This window comes from Ochotona princeps, chromosome 15 (genome assembly GCF_030435755.1).
Source record: "Ochotona princeps isolate mOchPri1 chromosome 15, mOchPri1.hap1, whole genome shotgun sequence".
NCBI lineage: Eukaryota > Metazoa > Chordata > Mammalia > Lagomorpha > Ochotonidae > Ochotona > Ochotona princeps.
Window position 1 is genome coordinate 33,720,818 of NC_080846.1, and position 25,095 is coordinate 33,745,912.

The 25,095-nt window shown below is 35.5% G+C and overlaps 1 protein-coding gene and 1 long non-coding RNA gene across 3 annotated transcripts in view; one reads left to right on the forward strand and one right to left on the reverse strand.

Annotated features, from left to right (window-relative positions):
- Positions 1–22,941, forward strand: part of PTPRQ (protein tyrosine phosphatase receptor type Q) — a 191,777-nt gene extending 168,836 nt beyond the window's left edge. For both annotated transcript variants that reach the window (XM_058673398.1, XM_058673397.1), the window contains 7 exons: positions 2,926–3,002; positions 6,483–6,617; positions 6,807–6,932; positions 7,752–7,900; positions 12,114–12,249; positions 21,511–21,634; positions 21,869–22,941. In XM_058673398.1, the coding sequence (XP_058529381.1) occupies positions 2,926–3,002; positions 6,483–6,617; positions 6,807–6,932; positions 7,752–7,900; positions 12,114–12,249; positions 21,511–21,634; positions 21,869–21,906 (785 nt within the window). In that variant the 3' untranslated portion in view covers positions 21,907–22,941. The remainder of the gene's footprint in view (positions 1–2,925; positions 3,003–6,482; positions 6,618–6,806; positions 6,933–7,751; positions 7,901–12,113; positions 12,250–21,510; positions 21,635–21,868) is intronic.
- LOC131482047 (uncharacterized) lies at positions 6,798–13,957 on the reverse strand. Its single transcript, XR_009246729.1, has 3 exons — positions 13,853–13,957; positions 10,752–10,860; positions 6,798–6,917 (listed from the first exon to the last, which is right to left on the reverse strand). It is a non-coding gene; the product is annotated as an uncharacterized LOC131482047 (long non-coding RNA).
- Positions 22,942–25,095: the final 2,154 nt, after the last annotated feature.

The following is a 25,095-nucleotide window of genomic DNA, read 5'->3' on the forward strand; positions in this document are numbered from 1 at the left end:
TACATGGGTGCAGGGTCTCAAGTCTTTAGGCCATCCTTGGCTATGTTCCGGGTCACATGCAGTGAGCTAGATGGGAAGCAGGGCTGCCAGGATTAGAACCAGCACCCACAAGGGATCCCGGCTCATGCAAGGCAAGGACTTTAGCCACGAGGATACTGCGCCAGGCCAGCAGTTTTAGTTTTTTTAGGTTGAAAAGAGAAAATAGTTGTTTATTATGGAACTGATAAATAACTTTAATAAAAAGGCTGAGGAATAGGATTACCCCCACTTCTCCCTTTCTACGGCTAAGAGAAAAATGAGTCAGACTTTCTACTGCACAGTCTTACTTATCCACAATTATCATTGGTTCTGAATATTTTATTTAGTGAGCTCTACCCTACATTATTATGAGGATTGGATGAAATAATCACTTCAATAATTTTACCCAGTACCTATAGAAAACTGGCACTCATTAGACATTCATTCTTATCATGGTTACTTTTAAAAGATGCTAGTTTTCTGGATACATAAGTTAATAGTCTCTTTGGGTCTCTAGTCTGGAAAGAAACCCACTTCGCCTTATTAGAAAGTTCAAAGATACAAAGTCACAACTCCCTCCACTGGCACAGCATATCCAAGTCCTCAAACATACACAAAATGAGCCAACAGGATATCTCCAGTAAGTTTATTTTTCTCCTGCTGTACTTGAAGAGAATCCATAAGGACGAGAAAACATTTTTCCCTTTAGAGAATAAACACTTGTTAAATAGAACTTAAATTTTAGCATGAGCCAGCCAAATGACTCTATTGTTTCCTCCTGAGTAATGTAGATGATGAAAATTTCAAATACCATATTGTGTTTCTGAAGATATTATCTTACTGGGTTTGAAGATACTAGAATTAGCAGCAAATACTTGCTGGAGAGAGCTCCAAATCCCTTTCTGAAAGGACACCATGACCTTAGTATTCCAACACCATGAAGAAAAGTTTCACTTGCTGGTGACTCAGAGAGTTATAAGCAGGCATATCAAATGAAGAGAATGATGAATTCCCTGTTACAGCAGTAGGTGCTTGTCATTAAAATAGATCATACAACATTCAATATCTTTGGATTCATATCACCTGCAGAAATTTGTTTAAGCATTCCCATCTCTAAATGTACACACATTGACTTACAATATGGCTAAGTCATTTTAACAGAAGATAAGTTTTAAAAACATGAGGATGAGTATCTAGTGCTTATTATAGGTCTTCACGTAAGTATTCCTCATGAGGATGATACAAAATAAATATTACAATGACATAATATAGCTGAGAAAACTAAAGAGCAAAAAGCTAAGCGATTGCTGAGGCATTTAAGTGGTGAGCAAATTGTCTGCCCTTACCCATTCTTCTTCTATGAAAACAAAACCAGAAGTATCTTTAAAATCATCAAGTAGTGACAGGTAATTATGTCATTTCCATGTACAGTTAAAATCACCAATGTAAATTCCAATTATACTATCAACTTGGTTCAAAATAGATTCCGAAAAATTTTGACACTTTTCTATGTAGAAAAGTAATGCCCATAGCATATCTAATTTTATCAGATCTGAAAATATTCTTAAGGACAATAATTAGGAGATTAGTATTAAAGAGTGGGCAGATGAGCTGGCCCATGAATTTTGGCAGAGACATGGAATGATTTATTCCAAATGACAAACATTAAAATGCATATTTTCCTCATTCCTTAAAATATAATTAATCCTAACACACCAAGGTTTGAAATATTTAGAACAAAGCCTAAAAAGAACCTTTGAAGTTCCAGAAAAAAACTAATTAATTTGTATAAGAATATTTTGTTAGCAAACAACTTGAATGAATGGTATATGCCCAGATACCCTAATGAAAAATGAGAAATGTTTCCATGCTAAATTTTGTATGTGTAAAAGTGGATAGACTGAAAATAATGACTACTGAAAAAATTATGTAGTCTTTTAGCATATTTCTACGTAAATATGAGAAAATGTGCAAAGATGGTTAGGGGAAAAAGCATCTAAAATGGCCATTCCCTAGCAGTTGAGCACTGTTTATAACGTTCCACATCCCATGTGGCAGCACCTGACTTAACGCTTGGTTCAGGCTCCCAGTTCCAGGTTTCTGGTAGTGTGGGCACAAGGTTGCAGGTATGCCCCCAGTTGTTGGGGTCTCGTGACCTACCCTGCAGACTCACAGCTGCCCTCCACCCCAGGCCTGGCTATTTTTGTCATTTAAGGAGTAGACCAGTGAATGGGAGCTCTCTTGCTGACTGTCCTTCTCTGTTACTTATTTATTTTGCCTTTCAAATAAATGTTTTGGAAAAATGGCCAATCAACATGAACAAGAAAGCTCACTTTCATTTGATTTTTAAGGCAACTAAGTCAATTCCATGAATCATCCATTTACATCAAACAAAAGAACATAAATAGAAATGTTTAATATCTTGAGATGGTGAAAGGAGGAGGGAACAGAATTGTTTAAACACTTTGTTCATGGTATGAATTGATGCAAATAGAAATTTGGCAATAGTTTTGAAAGCTGAAGTTAGATTGTGGAATTTTTGTACTGGAGGTATAAATTCATAAATTCATGTGAAAAGTTCTATTATGATTTCAGCATTTTATAATAAGAGTGAGACCAATTTTGGTCTTCATAAAGAGCTAATGTGACTCAAACCTGAAATAATGTATGACTGTTCTGAATTACTTTTTAAATTAAATTAGAATCTGTTTATGCTGCAATGGAAAGATACAGGTAGAAATCTGCAAATCAAGTGTATATCACAACCTTTGTATGTCATTTTCTAAGAATATGCATTGAAAATTTTGGAACTGTATGCAAGTACAAATTAATAATCATCTCTGGGTAGTAGAAATATGGGAAAAGTGGTAACTTAAAGTGCCAATTATCATTAATTTTTTCTTCCAGATAACAACAACAGGGTAAAACTGATAGCTGATGCCAGTATTCCTGGATCAGATTATATTAATGCCAGTTATGTTTCTGTAAGTTACTACTTTTATAATTCTTATCTTTTTGTACAGTGAAAATACTGAAATTTTATTACTTTTTCAACTGTTTGAAACAAGATTCCCCACAATTTCCATGGATCCTAAGACACTGGTTACTAACAGTCCCCATTTTATAGATGTAAATAAGGAGACTCTGAATAGAGGTGTCAATGTGTCAATCATTTTACTAACATGTGGCAGGAGTACAACTTCAGGATATACACCCCTGGTCTGTCCACCAAGTCACACACACTGTTCATGTATTCTGTGTGCTCAGTAAGGTTGCCCAGTCCTGTTTCGGAATAACTCTAGTATACAATTTTTAAAGCAAATATCCTTTTCTTTCTGTGGTCACTCACTGCCTACAGTTGTAGTACATAGCAAAACTAATCATCTTCATCATGGTAACCATTCAGATACCTGAGAATGTCCTCTGCTGCCACACGCTCCCATTCGTTTTCTGTTCTCTCATTCCTAAATCCTCTTGCTCAAGCCAATGATTGTCTTCAGTTCTGTTGTGGCTCTTCTGATATGACGATACATGAGGCAATTTTGTCCTCTCTCAACATCTTTATATTTTATTTATTCAAAAGGCAGAACAACACACAGAGGGAGGCCCACATACCTGCACAGGGACAGAGTGAATGCTTCATCTGCCGCCTCACTCCACAGATGACTGTAGCAAGGCATGAGACAGGACTGAGCCAGGAGCCTGGAACTCCATCCAAGTCTTTCAAATGGGTAGCATGAGTCCAAGTACTTGGGCCATTTTCAGTGTTATTCCCAGACATTGACAGGAAGCTTGAACAGAAGTGGAGCACTCAACCTGGCCTTCAGATATGAACTGGAGCATCAGACATGGCAGCTGAATCCGCTAGAGCGCCTCAACATGTTGTGTCCTGTTTCCTCCAAGCCTCTGTCAAGGGAAATAGGGCATGCAGGAATTAATTCAGCAAAATTACAGGAATCAGTTGATTAAAAAAAATACAGGAATTAGTTGATAATTACTCATCCAAACTTGCGATCATATATATATAACCCTATTGTTAAGGGAGTGAATAAGAATAGATAATTTTAGACTTAATACAGGAAGTGAGGGAGAGTTAAGAAATTAACTCATCACTTAAATCCCATGTTATCTGTAGGCTATAACTTTAAATCTCTCTATTAAAAGAACAACATGTATTTATTATTGGGATAAAATGTTATTCATTTAACAAATGGTTAATTCCCTGAAAAATGTAATTCAACTGTTAGTGAAATCTTTCACTTAGTAATTTTCATCATAAGCTAAACTCTACAACATATTGAAGTTTTACACTGACCTACATAATGAGATGTAATATGCATTTGCAATTTAGATTTAATCACTGCTTTACTAATCAAATGTCTTGTGATGCCACTGAATAGATCAAGACAGCCACATTTGTCAATTACCTATTGATTTTTTACTGTTTTTATATCTCAATAAGTAGACAAAAGTTATAACTCCATGAGTTACAGTATAAGATATGCATATATTAAATCAACTATAAATTACACATTACACTTTTTTCCTAGATTTTGTCTATGCATCTTATTTCCTTTTATAATATACTTTATATTGCTGATATTTGCATAGCTGATATTTACATACCAGTCTTGGGGAGGAAGCACCTTTCTTTCAGGGTTCCTCCCTAGGCATGTCGTTTCCCGCCTGGTGCTCAGCAGTGGGTCTGTGTCCATCCCAGGCCTGGTTCAGTCAAGGCCAGTGGAATTCTCTCACCTCTCACTGATTCCTCCGTTTAATTATCTCCCCACTTCCCAGACATCACCAGCCTTATTCTCATTGGTAAGTTGAAACACATATTATCCCTCTTTTTATAACTTAGCTATTATGTGTAGGATACTCTCCTTCATTTCTTTTAAGATCTAATTCCAGGATCATTCCTTTGCTCTCAACAATATTTCTATCATAATTTTGGTGACGTTAAAACCCATAAAGGATATTGCTCTGCCCATCACTTTCTTCACTTTCTTGAAGTTTTCTCTTCCAGTGTCTTTCTCTTCAGAGCCTTACACTTCTCTCCTGCTCACAACATAAACCTATTACCAATACTGTGACCTCACCGTAATCTCGCAGGTAGTTCCCTAACTCCTCAAAATGTTTTTTTCTTCTCAGATCCATGCACTATAATACTACTTCAAAAGTTCTTACAATGCACTAATTCCTTCACCTCTCCACCTTCCCCACGCCCCACCAGTCAGCCCTTCACTTTCTTCCTTGCTTAAATTCCATGCCCCTTTTGTTTTGGCTTCTCCATTGAATATACCCTGAGCTCTTGAATTCTCTTTCATTCTCAGTAACTTAAACTGCGTATCTGTGGATTCTCTGTGCTACTGGATGTGACTGGAGAAAAGCTCATGCCAGCATAAATCACTTCAAATTCATAGCCATTAAGCTAAAAAAGAATTACAGTGTCAAAATTCATTCTCTCCTAATCTTCTAAAGCACTGATTTTTATTTCTCTTACATAGTCTCCAAATTCATATCCCTCATCTTCACCCATATCTAATTTATGCCACTGATAAAATGGAATCAGTTAAATGAGAATATCACAACATTTCCTATCTATCCACACCCCTCACTCTATGTCCCTATGACACTGGAGCCCCCTTGAATTGTTGTCCATTCTGAGTCTATACTTTCCTTTCTTATCTCTTCAACACCTTTGAATCAGGCTCACATGCAAAGACAGCATGATACTGAAACTTCTATTTTCAAAGTTGCCAATTCTCTATACAAACAAACAAAAAACAAAAAACCTGGCCTTTGGGTGGGAATCCCAGATTCTAAAGAATTGTGCTATAAGTTGAAAATTCAAAATAAAAATTTAAAACACTGGCCTCAAAACTCAATCCCCATTTTAGTTCACAGATAAACAGCTCAAACTCTCTCAACTTTGGTCTCATCTATTCTTGCACCTCCTCAAAATCGAGATATTGAAATGATCCACCGCTCAATTCTTTGCTGTCTCCAGAAGAATTTATCCATTCCCCCTGCTTTTAAATAAGATCACAGTACTTCTTCAATTTCAAATTTATCTAATTTTCACTTCTCTTAGTATTCCAAACACAAATACCTATTTTCTGTCATGAAAGCTCTACTTGATTATCTAATAGACATTTTAGGTTAATTATGTTCAATCTAAATTGCTGTTTTACCAGTAGGTCTCACCCTGAAGTGGTCTCCAGCGTCCTTTGGAGTCACTCTCAGTTCCGCCTTTCCTCTCAACTGCAGTCTCCTATAAGCCAGCAAACTCCAAGTAGTACATAGGATTGTGAGTTAAAAGTCTTGAGCAAGATTATTCAGCACCTAAAATGTTTAATATTTTAAAGTTATATTCTTTTACAACAAGTTTTTTTAGGCATTGATTGAATATTCAAAGAAGAAAAGTACTATATATTTGTGAATATGCGATTATATCGTTTCAGGGATACTTGTGTCCGAATGAATTTATTGCTACGCAAGGTCCGTTACCAGGAACAGTTGGAGACTTTTGGAGAATGGTATGGGAAACCAGAGCAAAAACATTAGTAATGCTAACACAGTGCTTTGAAAAGGGACGGGTAAGTTGTCTGAAGATCTTTTTATAAACTGTCATTTCACAATTGTGTTAATAAACACGTGACTATCAGAGAGGTCTTGTTAGTCATCAATAAGTTGGAAAACTATAAAGCAGTGTTACCTTAGCCATAACAGTGATATAGATCAGTAAAAAAATGACTCTCCTAACTGGTGATTTTCTCTGAATGCAGATCAGATGCCATCAGTATTGGCCAGAGGACAACAAACCAGTCACTGTCTTTGGAGATATAGTGATTACAAAGCTTGTGGAAGATGTGCAAGTAGATTGGACCATCAGGGATCTGAAAATTGAAAGGGTAAGACCAAAAAAAAGGGGGGGGGCATGACTTAAAATAGGCAGGACCTCAATGATTAACATCAAATTAATTTCTGGATCTATCCATTGCAAGGAACAGTTTCTATTCAACATTGTTTCTCAATTATCTTCTAAAGGAAACTTGTGAATTGTTATCTTAGTATCTACATAAATCAATTTATCTTCACATCACAGGGTAGCACCAAATTCTTAGGCTGATAAAAAGAAAAGGAAGAAAAGCAACTAGATTTCTAGATGTATTTTATTTGATGAAGAAATTGTGGTATTTGATGTAAGACAACAGTTTTCCAAATCACATATCCTCTTTTGGAACCCTAAAAATCTGACTTACTAGTTAATTAGGAGCCAATAGAGAAGAGATAATGTGGAGTAGAAACACTGTGTAGGGTTGTATAATTGCCTAGCTACGAAGAAAATGATGTAAGGATCTTCATGCTCTCCGACCTATCAGATGCTATTTATGCACTGAAGAAGTGATGGATGTATTCATTTGTCTTGGGCACAAAATTGCTTCAAAATGTGCTATTCTTTTACTGTAAAATTTTATATCACATTTGAATTTTAATAACTTATATTAGCATCTATTTGCAACTTAAACTGTTAACAGTCATATGCAAAGGTAGAGTCTCTTTATTCTTACGATTAAAAATTCTTGGCAAGGAATAACAGTAAGAGAATTGGTTATGTTTTGTAAGTAGCTGTTTATAAAAGATCTTCAAAAGCTGGGACAGCAATTGTCTGCCACCTTCATGTAGTACTTAAGTAAATGTATTATCCTTTAATCTGTGCCTTTGACTAGCATGGAGATTGCATGACTGTTCAACAGTGTAACTTTACTGGCTGGCCTGAGCATGGGGTCCCTGAAAACAGTGCCCCTCTAATTCACTTTGTGAAGTTGGTTCGTGCAAGCAGAACACATGATGCCACACCTATGATTGTTCATTGCAGGTAAGAAAAAAATGTCTTTTGTAATTTTTATTAACATAAAGAGAAGAGATTTCAAGTATTTCCTGGGTACAATTCTAAGAAAAATACATTTAGAACCTTCCATTAAATGCTAGGAATGGTTTTGAAACTGGGGATGGCCTTTTTATTACCACGATAAAATTTTTATTTTTATTTTCTTATAGAGTGCTACTATAGATTCATCCAAGTTACAGTTGTTGAACAAATCTGTTTGTCGTTGTGTAAAATTTTAGTGTAATTTTTCAATGAGTGCATTTAGAGAGAGAACAACATAAATATTTATATTTGTATTTTCATTTGTATACTTTTAGCAGTGCAGGAATTTTCCTAAATTTTGCCTGGATTATGCCTATTAGGGGTTTACAATATTTAAAAACTGTAGCCCATCCTTTATATATGGCTTTCTGTGTAAATTTTTATGATGTTTACTAAACATCTGCTCGCTGTTTCAGATTATTGGTAAAAATTAAGCATATTTTGTGAAAGAAAATTCCCAGATTTCTAAATTACAAAAAAAAAAATGAATCAGGGAAAATGAACTGTTTTAAAAGAAGTTGAAACTAACCCAAAATAGAGTTCCAGATTTTTAATAAAACTTCATGTACTCAAATAGTCTTTTGACCTACATCTTTAAACATATGAAAAATATGATGAACACAAACTGAGATTTTTTTTCAGTCGTTTTCACTTATACTCTTACAAGTAAAATTTTGGACTTTTTATATTTGAGAATATTTCTAGAAATATTAGTCATTGATGCCTTCCACTATGACAAATCCAAGTAAATCTCAATCTGTGTCTCTTACATAATTTAAGCGTGGAGGTAAGAAAAGGAACAGTTAGATAATATATACAATCCCACTTTCAAGAAACACCTAATTAGGTCAGTTCTTGGACACAGACAATACTAGTTCCTACAAAGAGGGGACAGGAATTATTAATAGTGACACAGTTGTGACTTGGAATGATAGAGTCTTTGTAGATGGTGGGATGGTTGCACAATATTATGACTGTCCTTGATGTCACTCAGTTGGACGTGTAAATACTGCCAAAAGGGTAAATTTTATGCTGTAAAACTGTTTACACAACAAAAACTACTTTTTAAAGTTTAACATCTTTCAATATTTTTTTCTAACAGGAACACCATTAGAAATTAATGTGGTTAAGTCCCTAAGAAAACATTATAAATGGGGTTAAACAAAAAGCAAATTCACCTAATTTTAAAATTTATTTGCAGGAAAATATTACCTAACTAAAACAATGACATATCACAGATGAACCTTTTAATCAAAATAAGACATCAATGTTTATTATAGAATACCTTAACAATGTTTGTAAGCACATGGAACAAACAATAAAAGTTCCACGTTTAGGGCATGGCACAGTAGCCTAGAGGCTAAAGTCCTCACCTTGCATGCTTCAGGAACTCATTCAGGCACTGGTTTGTGTTCCAGCAGCCCTTCTTCCCATCCAGCTCCCTGCTTTGACCTGGGAAAGCACTTGAGGACGGTGCAAGCTTTAGGACCCTGCACCCACATGGGAGACCTGGAAGAAGCTCCTAGCTCCTGGCTTCAGATCAGCTCAGCTCAGCTCCGGCCATTGCGGCCACTTGGAAGATCTTCCTGTTTGACTCTCCTCCTCTCTATGTATCTGAATTTCCAATAAAATAAATAAATCTTTTTTAAGAAGTTCCACTTTTACTAATTCTCACAATTTAGTTTCCCTCAAAATTTTCAACAGAATAGCACATAAGTTACATGAAAGTTTGCTTTTTGTTTCTCTTTTTTAAGATTTATTTTTATGGAAAGCCAGATTTTCAGAAACAAGGAGATAAAAGAGAAATATCTTCTATCCACTGGTTTTCTCCCCAAGTGGCCACAATGGTTGGAGCTGAGCCTATCTGAAGCCGGACAGATTTTTCTGGGTTTCCCACACAGGTGCAGGGTCCTAAGGCTTTGCCTCATCCTCCACTTGCTTTCCCAGGCCAAAGCAGGGATCTGGATGGAAGTGGAACAGTCAGAATGCAAACTGACACTCAAATGGGATCCTGGCATGTGCAAGGCAAGGACTTTTGCCACTAGGCTACCATGCCAGGACTGAAAGTTTGTTTTTATAATCAATGATGGCCTGCACTTTTTAAATATTAGAAAACTTTTTCTGAGGCAAAATCCAGCTGGTAACTTAGAAAAATTACTGTACTGGTAAAAGTATATGGATTTTCCTGTTACTTATAGATGCATTCTTCACTCAATTACTTTTAATAGACTATAAATCAAGCCAATGAATCTACCTGCACCTTCCCTAGATCTTGACAGTGAAAGCTGCTCTAAAAGTAAAGCACTCTTTCACAAGCCTCAGTAAGAGTTGTCACTTTGTGATTTCAGTAGGTGAAAGGGACAAGCAAAAATATCACTGTAAAACATTCTATTAAATATCCATCTCTGGCCTTAATTTCTCACCTCAGTGTTAGAATTCTACTTTTAATTTCCATTTCAATGTGCAACCTGATGTAGAAAATATTCTAAACACTTGATGGGTCCAAAACAAATGTTCCCCAGTTGACTTGGTCAGCATGAAGTTCTGCTTGGGCCAGCAACCCTGCAGTATTCCATGACTGTCCTCCTCATGTACGTTCCACATGGCAACCAAGACAGATAATTTGATCCCTGGCCACCTCTATCCTCCCCACTCCACTGTCCTCTTTTTTGCCTTTTGTTGTTTGACCACACTGATCTTAACCCACTAAACTGATTCCTTTTCTGCAACTTCTGACTCCAGCTATCTCCTCTTTGAACCCGTAGTCATTAAGACAGTAGTTGGAGTGCCTGCATACCGTACTAGAGCGTCTGGATTCCAAGTCCTCCCTTTGCAGATTCCAGCTGCCTGCTAATATACACCTCAGGAGGCAACAAGTGGTACCTCAAATAGTTGGGTCCTGGCACCTGTAAAAGAGACCCAGAATCAGCATCCAGATCCTGCCTTCGATTGGCCCAGCTGCAGCTGTTGAAGACATGGAGAGTAGAACCAGCCAATCAGGCTCTGTCTCTTAAATAAGTAACTATTTTTATAAATAATTAGGATAATTTTAAAGCATTCATTTACCCTGTGAGAGAAACTTTCTCAGGTAACCCTGTTCATCCCTGTCTTCCACTGTCCTTAATCCTGACCTAGCCTTCTTCACTGCACTTGTTACAGCTGAGCATATTCTTTGGCTGGTGTCTATTTGTGTTCTACTGTCCCCTAGAAACAGGAGTTCCATAAACCGCAGGGGCTTTGCCTTGTTTGCTGCTACATCCCAGATGCCTCAAGCCATACTGGGCATTTGAAATGCATCAGATGATTTAAAAACATCACTCCTTTGGGGCACACATGTATTTGTGTTACCACAATTGTTTTCACATTGCAGTATAATTTGTTGAATTGGAGCCAATGAGATTTAAGATATCTGATGGTCTTACCTACAAAATATATCATTGCAAATTATCACCTACATATATATGAAACTAGTATATAATATATATCTGAATCAATTTTTCAAATTCTTGCCTATACTTATACTGACCATTTAAAAGTTAGGGATCTTATCTAATAGGGTTTTTTGAAGCAATCTTGTGAGGTTCCTTAATGAAAAATTTCTATGTGGTACAAAGCTATCCTTAGATATTAGACTACCTTCTTAAAAGAGAAAATCATATAAATTACATTTGTAAAAAGCATCATGAGAGATGAATTTTCAATATAATGCACAGCAAATGTGGGATAAATATTTTTCAATACATACTGTCTTCTTTGGTAACCAAAAATATAATCAATATGAAGTTTCTGGTGTTAACAATTTTCAATGGAAACTGTATCACATAATACAATGTAATCAATGAATTAATGAATCAATGAATTAATTTTCAAAGAATTTTTTACAATGTGTCCAAACTACTCCAATAACACAACTGAAAATAATTATGAGAGGGAAAGTTCAATTCATTGATAAAAAGGAATTCAAATATTCCAAAGAGTGGTAATAGTAATCATCTTGCCCTGTCTAAGCATAGTATTAGAAATAATGAACTAAGATAGATTTTCCTTGGAGTTTTATTTATAACTATCTCCAAGATATTGTTTCACCCTTCTTGCTACTATTATCGATATGAACAAAGCTTTGCTGAATAATTGTCATATAATCTCACTCTTCCTACAGCGCAGGAGTTGGAAGAACTGGAGTTTTTATTGCTCTGGACCACTTAACACAACATATAAATGACCATGATTTTGTGGATATATATGGACTAGTAGCTGAACTGAGAAGTGAAAGAATGTGCATGGTGCAGAACCTGGTAAGATACGCAAGCCTACACTGACTCATGTCAACTCTAGAGCTGTAGTTAGGACGATCTCAGTGGCAGCTACCAGACTGGCTGCAGGGTGGAAACTGCATTCACACAGCAGGCACATTCTGTTCCCTCAGTCTTACCTTTTGTGCAGGTCTTTATCAGTTAGCAATTTTTTGAGCTTAGAAATGAATTCAACTTCTTAAGTTGAACTAAAAGTTTAAAATATTGCCTGAACTGTGGTTTTATGAATTTTACTTGTCCACATGGATCTCTATTGAATGTTTTTATTAATGATTACTGACACAACAGATTTTTTGTTGTATCAATTTAGAGACAAAATATTTATATAGAGAGATTTCTTGGTTAAAAGACTAATAATCGTATAGTGTGTAACGGCTCCTGATGCTACACTAGGCCTTTTACATGCTAACCCTGATTTAATCAATTATTTGTGAATCCAAGCCAATCAAACTGATCAACGTAATAGTTATTATTTCTGCTTTACAAAGAGGGAATTAGATGTTCCAGGAAGTTAACAAGCAAAATTTTGCTAATTATGATGGGTTATTTTTCATCATTATGTGTTTTCCAAAAAGAAAATCTACACTTCAAAATGTTTCCACTTTGATATTAGTTTTGAATACATGTCTTAAATTATAATTGACAGATCTTGTTATTTTTACCTCATAGTATGCCTACAGGAACATTGTCAGACTGTTAAGGATGGTGGATCTGCCAATATCTTGTCCTTTCTTTTGACCTTAGGGGATTAATGGTCTTCAGTGTGCAGTCTTTTAAAAGGAATTTTTTCAATAAGCCTAAATTGATGGTGATCAGTTATTGGGAAGGCAATTTTCTATTTGGGTTCCCTTATATGCCAAAGAGTTCTTCCCACAGGACAGGACATGTGACCAGGACCAACTTCATAGTTACACAGTCTATGTAATTTCACAGGGTTCTGGGTTCAAAAGTCCTATCAACTCAGTCTGATTTGTTGTCCCTGTGTAGAATATCTTTGGATTTTTGAGGAAAGAATTCACATTTCTATTTTTCAGTAGATCTGCAAACTGTCCAAGAGTCTTGTGAATACTCCATTATTAATTACCCGTTAGTCATTAAAATTCAATGTCCTTCCAATTTTTAATTAAATATAAAGCTGTATATAAAGCTAACATGTTTCCCCTGTCATGGGGAGTACTCATAGATAATAAGAATTAACATTCTTGAAAAAATAGTTGCCCCCCCCTTGGCTAGGACAGGGGATGAGAAAGTCTAAAATTGAGGTCCAAATAATGAAAGTTGCCCTCCCAAAAAAATGCCCAAATGTTATAGCCTCATGGAACTGAATTTTGCAAAGATTGTACTCAATAATGTTATTGATAATTTTACCCAGTTATTTTACTCACAGCAAACATTACATCCTGGGTAGGAGAATGAAGGGGTAAAATTTTTGAAACCAGAGAACTGAGTTCAGAATACAACTCTCCTAATGTTTTTTGGCTTTGGGACTTTTTAAAATTAAGTTGTCTGAACCATTTTATAAGATAGCCAACTTTTCACAAATTTTGTTGTTGACGGCATTTAAATGGCAAAGTACATAACATACCTAGCACTCTGTCCAGACCACAGCCTGTGGCCACAATTTTGCTGGATTTTCTCCTTGCCAAAAAGTATTCTAACACTCTCTTTCACCTTAGTTCCCAGGTGACGTATACTTCACCGTCTTTTTTCCTATGATGAACAACATGAAAATGACCAGATCTTGGCTGTAGTCCTCAAAACCTGCAATGATGAGAGTGGTTCCAATGTGAAAATTGCTCACATGTTGGCATATATGGGATGGCTGGGGCCTCAGTGATGTATCACTTCTAATACATTGGCAGCAGAGGCAAGGCATATACCCAAGACCCAACGTAGAGCTTTAAAAAAATGCTGGGGAGAGGGTTGTGGAAGAGGGAAGAGTGCATTAAACTACTTCCTGAGAATGCAGTAGATGATGGTCCAAATACTTGGGCTCCTGCCACCCATATTTGAGGCCTTGATGGAATTTCAGATTCCTGATTTTGACTTATTCCAGCCCTGTCTGGCAATACTAGCAAGTAAACCTAAGAATGGAAATGAAAGGAAGATCCCCTTTCTCTCATGCTCTGCATTTCAAAGAGTAACTAAGTGCACTTTTACACAAATAAACCTTTAAAAATGAGTTGGTTGCTGTAAAACCTAATGAGTGGATCGCTTTGAGGGTCAGCTTTATGGCACCACACACATTAATCCACTGCTTGCATGCCAGCATCCCATCGTGGAGCAGTAGTTTGAGCCCAGCTGCTCCATTTCCAGTGCAACTCCATGCTGATGTGCCTGAGGAGTTAGCAGTGGCCCAAGTACTTGGACCCCGAGACCTATATGAGAGACTCAAATGGAGTTCCTGGCTTCTGGTTTTGTGCCCCCGTAGTGGTCACTTGAGGAGGAAGCCCGAGGATAGGTCACCCTAGCTGTCTGCCTGCCTCTCCCTCTCCACAATTTCACCTTCCCAATAAATAAACTCTTTGTTAAAATGAAAAGATCCCCTGCCATGTTCAAGCGGAATCTGTCCCAAGGCTACAAGGATGATTCTATATAGAAATATTATACATATTATACATATAGAAATAAATTTGATACAGAACACAATTAAATGCTAAACTATAGGATTTCAATAGAAGCAGAAAAATTATTTGAAAATATTTAATATCTCTTTATGAAAAAAAACCCTTCCAACCAATCAGGTATAGAGGGAATGTACCTTAACAAAATAAAGGCCATATGTCACAAATCTTCAGCCAGCATCACAGTAAATCAGAAAGGTGAAATCTTTAAGATGTGGTGCAATACATCACAATGCTGGAAGAATGTCTACTTCCACCATTTTTAGTAAAAAAAAATGGAATTCCTAGCCAGAGACAAGAGAAAATAAAGGGCATCTAATTTGGAAAGATGTCTGTCAAGATGCCATTGTTTGTAAATGGAATAATAAAGAGAAAGCCCTGAAGACTTCCTCAAAAAACTGCTAGAACTAATTAATCCAGCGCAGTAGCAGAATACCTAATCAATGTACAAAAGTCAGTGATGTTTGTATACTAATGGTAAACTCTGAAAAAAATCAAGGAAAATAACCTTATTTACAATAGCTATATCAGATAAAATCAGTTAATAAATTTGACCAAGAAAGTATAATATCTGTAAATAGAAATTGGTAAGCCTAACAGGAAGAAATTGAAGTGTGTACTAATAAATGGAAAGACATCTTGTGTTCATGAATTGAAGAATTATTAAAATATGCATGCTACCCAAAGTGTAATCCTTATCAAAACACAAATGACATAAAAATAGAAATAAACAACGTTAACATTTGCATGGAAATAGAAAATAATCAAAAATGTTGAATACAATCTTGAGCAAAGCCTCACAACTAGAGATATTCCATCCCCTGACTACAAAGCTGTGTAACAAACAGCATGGTCTGGGCACACAGACACTTAGACTAATGAAACAGTAACCTGGAAAAACTCACATCCAAGCAACTGATTCTCACCAAGTTTCCAGTAATAAACATGAGGGAAAGGATAGTTTCTTTAATACATGATGTGGCCAACATTGGATATCTACATATAAAGGGAAGCCAGATGAGCATGTATCATAGTAAGGTTAAAATGGAACAAAGATATACAGGTAAATAGCTTAAACTATTAATAGAATAAAAGAGAATGGAAATGGTTACACACAGGTGCATGCAAACTTTGTGGGGGAGGGAAGGGGCTAAGACTTCAAAAATACAGGAAACAGAAGCAAAAACAGACGCATTGTATTACACCAAACTTAAAATCTTCACAATGACGACAAAAACAACCAAGAGGAAAAAAAGAGAAATTATTTACATTGGTAGATAGCATTTACAAACTATGTATTTGGTAAGCGATTAAGAGCCAAAATAAGGAACTTAAGCAATTCAATAGTAAAAGCAAAGAATTCAATTTAAAACTGAGATCTGAACTTACATTTCTCAATAAGAGAAATCCAAGTGTCAAATAGTTATATGAAAAAATACTCAACATTACCAGTCATCAGGGAAATGTGAATCAAAAGCCAGAGTGTAACAATTAGTCACAACTTGTCAGAAATTAGTCAGAAGGGCTAATTCCAGGAAGATCAGAAATAGGAAGTGTTGCCGAAAATGTGGAGGTGGGCAATGGTGGTACACTCTAGGTGGGAATGTAAATTAGTACAGCCACTATGGATAACAGTATAGAATCGCCTCAAAATATTAACGAGAACTACCTGTGGATATACATATATGTGTGTGTGTATACACACATATATGTATATATAGAAAGTGTGTGTGTGTGTGTATATAGAGAGAGAGAAAGAGAGAGATACACCCACACACAATGTAAAGGAAAATAGGAATATTAAAGGGTACCAGCACTCCAGTTTAAAATGCAGCACTAGTCTACGGCCATACCACTCTGAACGCGCCCGATCTTGTCTAAAATGAAGCACTACTGACAGCAGCCAAAAGAATCAGCTCAGCTAAAGTCGCCCTCAACAGATAAATGGACCTAATGGTACCCACATGCCATGGAATACTCTTCAGTCAGAACAAAATTTTGTTATTTCTGACAACATAGAAAAACCAGAGGACATTATGTTAAGTGAAAGACAAACATATAATCTCATTCATATAAGGAATAAAAAAAAATTAGTCACATAGAAATACAAAGTATAGAGGCCAGTGTGATGGCTCAATCAGTTAAACCTCCCCCTGCAAGGGCTAGCATCCCGTAAGGGCACCAGTTCATGTCCCAGCTGCTGTAACTATCCAGCTCCCAGCTTGTGGCCTGGGAAAGCAGCAGAGGATGGTCCTGGTGTTTGGGCTCCTGTACCCACATCGGATACCTGGAAGAGGCTCCTGGCTTCAGATTGGCTCAGCTCCAGCCACCAGCCACTGCAGTCACAGGAGATGGAAGGTTTTTCTCTCCTTGCTGTAAATCTGCCTTTCCAATAAAAAAAAGGTATAAAAACTATTACCAGAGGAGGTTGAGGCAAGGAGAAAGAGGAGAATGGAAAATGACACAAGTTAGATAGTAGAAATATAATCTGCTCTTCTACTGCAAAGTACAGTGCCTATTGCTAACAGAACATAAAAAGTAGATTTTAAATGTCCTCCCCACAAATAAATGAGGATTGTTGGAAGTGATGCATACGCTTGCCGCCCTGATCTGAGCATTCTACAGTGCAGACACATATGAAAATATCACATTGTTTTCCAATAACATTATTATCAAATGTCAGATAATAAACGAAATGAAAAATAATTAATTGCAGCCCAAGGAAATTTGAAAGAACTTTCATAGAATACTCTATAGTTAATTATGTGCTGAGGTACTACTGATGGCTTGAGTAAGGGCAAATATGAATTAATCTCTTTCCTTCTCTAGATTCTCCCAGAAATTTAATACCCCCCAAAAAATAAACTCATGTGGGGAAAAATACACTTTGCATTATTTTTGCCAGGCATTTTACATAAGCCCCTTAAATCTCATAATATAGGCTTTATGATCCACTAACTAAGGAAACCGAGCATCAGAAATGTTTAGTGGCTATCTGGGATACAAATGAGGGATGCACAGTTTTCATGACACTGTCTCCTTGGCAATAATACACGGTGGCAGAGCTCTCTCAGCACCTGTGGGACTGTCTCATGTTGCTCAGCCTGCTTTGCTGGCAGACTTCACACTCGTCACTCTTTCCAGTGGAGACAATGAGATCAGTACAGTCAGAGGCTTCAAATAGCAAATATGACTCCAAATTCAGAAATATCTATTTGAATACCAAAATGTATCCATTTAAATGATTTAACAGAAATTATATTGTTTAATATACTAGTGCCATTTGGAGAGTAAGTACTATATACAAACTAACACTTGTTTATGTTAATTTCACCCACCAATTATTCAGTTATATTCAGTGACTTTGCACATGCAGAGGAAGTTAGTTTTAAGGAATGCTGTTTGGTTTCTCTTAGACACAGTGTTCCACACATCCTCTGGTTCACTCCACATATATTCCTAATGGCTGAAGCTAAGGGCCAGAAACGCAGTCCAATTCTTCCATGTGGTTGGCAGGAACTCAACTATTTGATTCAATACCTGCTACTTTCCACAGTATGCAACCAGGAAACTAGAATTGGGTGTAGGGCTGGGACATGAACCCAGGCACTCTGTTATGGAATGTGGACATCGTCATTGAGATTTTAATAATTTTACCAAATTCCTTTCATTCACTCTGAAAGCACTGAGGCACAGCATAAAAGACATTTAAACAATAAGCATGGGGGCCAGCACCATGGCATAGTAGGTTGAGCCTTCATTTATGGCATCAACTTCCCAGATAGGTGACAGTTTGAGTTCTGGCTTTAATCTAGCTCCCTTCTTCTGTGTTTAGGAAGGCAGCAGAAGATGGCTCAAGTCCTTAGGCACCTGCCTTCATGTGGGAGACCCAGAAGAAACTTTAGGCTCCTTGCTTTGACCTGACCCAGTTCCAGCCACTGCAGCCATTTTGGGGAGTGAACCAACAGATGGAAAATCTCTGTTTCTCCTTCTCTCTGTATAAATCTCTTTCATATAAAAATAGATCTTTAAAAAATTTTAAAGGATATATATATATATATAAATATTTATAATTAACCAACATCCAATATCATACAGACTAGGCTGAAAACAGTTCCCCTTCAGATCTGGAACAAGATGAGAGTGTCCACTTTTACCACTCATTCAGTGTAGTACTGGGAGTCTTAACAAGAGCATTTAGGGTAGGTAATGAAATAAAGGGGATCAAACCTGGAATTTAGGAAGTCAAATTATCCCTGTAAGCAGACAGTGTGATATTGTACATGGAAAAACATATTTCAAGAAAAAGCTGTTAGAACAAACCTATTTAGTAAAAATACAAAAAAGTAGCTTTTCTGTATCCTAATGATGAACTCATAGAGAAAGAAATCCCATTCACATTAGCCACAAAAATTCAAATGGTTAGGAATAAATTTAACTGAAGCAGTAAAATATATTTACAATGAAAATTACCAAACATGAATGAGAAAAAAAGTATCTAGGACACAAAAAATGCAAAGATATTCTTTGAGTATGGATTGGAACTATCAATATCATTAAAGTAGCTATACTTCTTAAAGGAATCAGTAGACCCAATGCTATGCCTACCAAAATGCCAATGAGATTCTTCACAGAATTAGAAAAAGCATTCTTAAAATTCATCTGGAGTCACAGAAGCCCAGAATAGCCATAGTGATTCTGAGCAAGAAAATCAAGCTGGAGGCACCAAAATACCTGATTTCAAAGCTTACTGTAACTCGGTAGTATTTAAAAGAGCACGGCAGCGATGTAGAAACTGATGAGTAGATCAATGCAACAGGAAAGAGCCTTGAACTCAGTCCACTTACACGCAGCCAACTGATTCTTGACATAAGTGCTCGGCCCATACAATGGAGTACAGATCATCTTTTCAACAATGGTGCCAACCACACTGGGTGGGCATATGAAGGATAAAATTAGTTTCATACATCTCACCACATACAAAAATCAACTTAAGATAAATTAAAGACCTAAATTTAAGACCTGGGTCTATGAGGTTGCTGGGAGAAAACACAAGGAGAACACTCCAAGAAATGGGTGTCATTGACAGACTGTATGATCCAACAATCCCATTACCCAAAAGACTCAAACACAACATAACAAAGAACTACCTGTGCCTCCATGTTTATAGTAGCACTGTTCACAACAGCCAAAATCTAAAATCAACTGAGATGCCCATCATCAGATGAATGAATTTAAAAACAGCATATATACACAATATATCCAACTATAAGAAATGAAAATCCTAACACTTGCTGCAAAACTGTTCAACTGGAGGGCATCATGTGGGGTAAAATAAGCCAGACACATACTCTTCTATTGCCAAACTAGTGCTTGCTATTTCCTGTAATTTTTAGCAATCAGTTTCCCTATATCTGTAAGTGACACCATATCCCAGTCGATAATTCACCTAGTTCTCCAGCTCAAATGTTAACGTTACATTTGTTCTTTGTTCTGCATTTCTCTATAAATAATCTCTGAAGAAGTTATATAAATGTTTACCTGTAACTATCCACTCATCTACAATTTCACTGCCATTTAAGTTATATTTGTCAGTCCATATGATCTCAATTATTGTGGTTTTCCCCCCTCAAATCTGTCATCTTTTGCTTTTCTCCCAATAGCATACAGAAATGTCTTTAAATGAGGATAATATCAATTATCTTAAAACATTTTAATGCCGTCTCTACCTGTATTAACTTCCACACATAAGCAAAAAAGTGATATATTTCTGAGTTTGGCTTCAGGCATATGATATTTTTTCCACATTATAATCTGTTATGAATCAATCTCCAATTCCATTATATTAATATCTCCATTTTCAAGCATCATCCTACATATATGTGTGTAAAAATTTGCATTTTTATGTGTAAAATATTTGCATTTTAAGTGACATTGCCAACATTTAAGCAATCAAAAATTTAAAAGTAAACACCCATACTGAGCAATACATTGAATACATATTTTTGGCATTAATTACTTAAGGGAAAGTTTAAACTCTTCAAATGGTAACAGATTATTGAATCATATTAAAGAATTCAGGTGGTACTAAATATAAACCAAACATTTTGAGGAAACATTTAGGAGTCCTTCTCCAACATGTTAATATCAGAATATTTCAGGAACACAAAATTGAACCACATACTTAGTTTTTGAGTTGAAATGTCCAAGTCATCAGAATTGTTAAACATATTTTAAATGTGCTGACAGTAATAGATTTATAAAATTTTATATAAATATCTGCATTCTAACATCATAGTAAGAAAAGATATTTACAAGACTAATTATATCCAACAGGAAAAAGATCATAAACAAATTTTAATAATATACCACATATTATAATCACAGCAACGAAGTATATATTGATATTTAATGAAAAGCTTTTTTTTTTTTTAGGAAAAAGCTTGAGGCTCAAAAAAAAACACCTTATCTTTGAAATGATTCAAAGTTTTATATCTCTGAATTGATGTTTTTAGCATTTCTTGAATTCACTGCTGTGTTGTTTCCAAGTTTAGCTCCTCTTATAAGAAAAAATGTCTACCCCTTCCATTTGTTTAACTGTGGTTCCCTTTTTATCCAGGCACAGTACATCTTTTTACACCAGTGCATTCTGGATCTCTTATCACATAAAGGAAGTAGTCAGCCCATCTGTTTTGTTAACTATTCAGCGCTTCAGAAGATGGACTCTCTGGATGCCATGGAAGGTAGGCAGAGACAATGTGGACACAATTTACTGGTTAATTCCTAGGGCAAAGCAGTCGTGTCATAACTATGTTTAAAACGAGTTAGAAACTGGGCTACTTCATGTCTATATTTTTTTTTTCGTGTCTCTCTAATTCAAGTTTTGGTAATAACATTTCCATCTGCATTATATATATATTTTTTGCCATGACACTTCCGACTGCAATACTTCCTCATGACATATTACTTTGTTTCAGGTGACGTTGAGCTTGAATGGGAAGAAACCACAATGTAAATGTTCAGAGTAAAGAATACAACTGGAAGATATTTTCAAATCCCAGGGGCCAAAATTACCCCTTCACTCTAAAGGATTGAAATGTGCAACCTTAAACAAAGCACTTCCCTTACTGTGCCTTCCTACACGGATAGAACACCTCAAGAAGAGTTCCAGGAACAACTACTTCAGGAGAGTTGACTGTCCAGATGAAATATTGGGCATTTGCAATGTGTAACAAAAGATGCCCCAGAGATGTTTAAAGTCCTCTATGTTTCTAGAACATGCCACATATAAGATTACAATCATATTAGCATTAGTATTTCAGTGTGATTTTGCCCTACACATCAGACATCATTTTGAACACAAGCTGTAAATGTTGATTCAGTAGTAGTATTTTGGCCTCCAGGGTGTTGACATTTCTTGTGGATAATTTCCAGGACTGACATGATGATCTGTACTTCCATGTATGCCCCTGTGTTTTGAATCTTCTGTTTTATGAGTGCTGAGATATCATCTCCTGATCCCCAACAGCTGAACAGTAACCCCCTGACACTGCAAAGATTACTTAGCCTTTCCACAACACACAGTAGCTCTTCAGGGACACTTAGGACTATTGATGTTGCTTTGTGGTCTCCAGTTGGAAAAAAAAAAATGAAAAGAGGAATTAAAAGTGCAAATTGCACATTTGAAGTTATGGAGTACCTTTCTAGCCTGCCTACATTTGTATCTTTCCAGTTAAAAAATGTACCTCTTTATTTTGTATTCAAATACATATTTAAATGTCAGAGTTTTACCTATTAGATGTATATTCCAAAAACTAGCATTTTTGCAGGGTTTCTTAAGCAGAAATATATATCTCCATATATATATACAGAGAAAGAGTAGTGTGTTATAAACTAATGATTGTCCTGCTGTGGTGCCAACAGACTTCTGAATGCATTACATTAAATGATCTTTAATCTTTCAAGAGTGATTATTAAGAAATGTATTTGGTGGAACTATAAACAAAGACAATGACTAAGTTATAAAAGTCAGAGATTTTTCTTTTCTTAAAATTATCTTTCAGCCTCCACTTAGAAAGCAACAGTATACTAACTTTGAATTATATGAAAATATTTTACCATGTTTCAGTTAAGGATCATAAAATTAATAATATAAATATTTCATTTCTTCTATGGTACATCCTGTGTGCATGTCTGCTGGAATATACATATAGAAAATGTGATGGCCAATAAAATTGAATTTTAATGAGTTATTTTATAGTATGATCCCAAAGTCCTTACTTAAATATGAATTAGATTTTATATTACATATTAAGATATAATTGACATATGATTTACAATCTACAGGCAATTTTCAAGCCTTACAAATATAATGTAACCACATAATATAATTTATGTCCTATAATATAAATAATAATGTCCCAAGGCATAGATAGATTAAAAATAATTTTAATATGGAATTTAATATCACAGAAACTAAATTCTTTAGTATTACAAGCAGTCATTGAAAAATGTAAAATTTGCTTCCTGTTTTTTATTACAAGAAAGTATAGAAAAATTCAACTCACTACTGTCCCAACCAACATCTGTACTCTGTGGAAATTAAAAGAAAACAATAAAATTTGATAAGAATACTAAAAGATTCTAACTGGAGTTGCAAATTATTTAGTTCCCTTTGTGTCAGCTATTAAAAATATATGACTACCCACTATGGTTTTTATGTTCATGAAAGATGGGTAACAGAAATAGTATTAGGTGATTCCAAAGAAATGGTTTAAGACACAGTTTATTTCTTACAATATCTGTATAAGTTAGCTTTGTAGAATATAGTTTTTTCAAACTTGACATATACTTACAAAGTCTGTATATATGTGCAATTTTAATATTCTCTAAACCAGTAATGTTCACACATATCATCCCGGCTCATCTTGAAGATATTCTGCTCCATTCAGAGTAAGCTAAAGTGGCAAGTGCTCAGTGGTGACTGGTGCTCGGTCTCCAGCTCACACTGAATAATGCATGAATCACTGGTAGACATCAGTCAGGGAAAGAATAATTGTGAATCTACCTCAAAGCATTTCAAACATGCTTTTAAGATTTGAGTTCATTATCATGGAAATTATAACACAGCTCTCACTAGCTGTACCTATAAGAAGCTATAACTGAAACTGAATTCAAAATCACACAAGAAAGAAGCTAAATTTCCTGTTAATTATATTGTGAAATGGCAAATTTATAACCAAGTTCTGCAGTAGCTACTGAGTGCAAATGTAGCAATCAGGAACATCTGTAACGTTTTGATTAAATTTGTCAAAATACATTGAAGCACATGTACAATAAATGAGCCACATGCGTTTCATATGAACCAAATGAAACTGGAGCTCTCAGAATGGTTTGCTGGAGAAGAAAGCAGCTGTATCACTAATTTCATTCCACTTTATAATGCACAAATTTGTTCTTTCAGTTTATAGATGAAATGTATAAGTCTTTTACAAAAACACTAAAACTTGACTGCTTCATAAAGGAACATGAGGTGTGTTTTTTTTTTATCAACAAAGTCAAACCTTTTAAACAGAAAAAAAAAGAGAAAATAACCTTAAAAAATGAAACATTCGTAATGCTCAACATCCACTTACAATTACTAAGGATAGGAAAAAAAAAATGAACTGTGACCATAGCTGGGAAATGTTCCATTAGCAAATACATGTATAACAGAAAGCATTGGCAGATAAGAATGATTAACATCACTACTAAATATGCTATTGTTGAAAATAAATATAAGTATTATTGGAGACTACAAAAACTCAAAAGGAAATCTCTATAATTAAAGACTTATTATTTGAGAACAGAACATGACTGGTTCTAATTAATGCTTGACTAGACACTGCAGGAGAAAAGATCAAAAAATTCAAAGACAAGGCAACAGAAATTTAACTGATGCATAAAGCCAACAAAGGATGGGGGAAAGTAGCAGTGAGCTTTCTGATCATTTATAGCATAATGTCAATGAAATATACAAAACTAGTGCCAAAGGAGAGTAAATATTTGAAGTAAAAATATTTCCCCCAATTATTTGAAAAACATGGATCTACAGTTTCAAGGTTCAAAGATGAAATCTAAACAAATATATAAACATATTATTCCTCTCTTTTATGCACACATACTGTAATTTCTGTACAAATACATCATTTCTTCATGCACACAC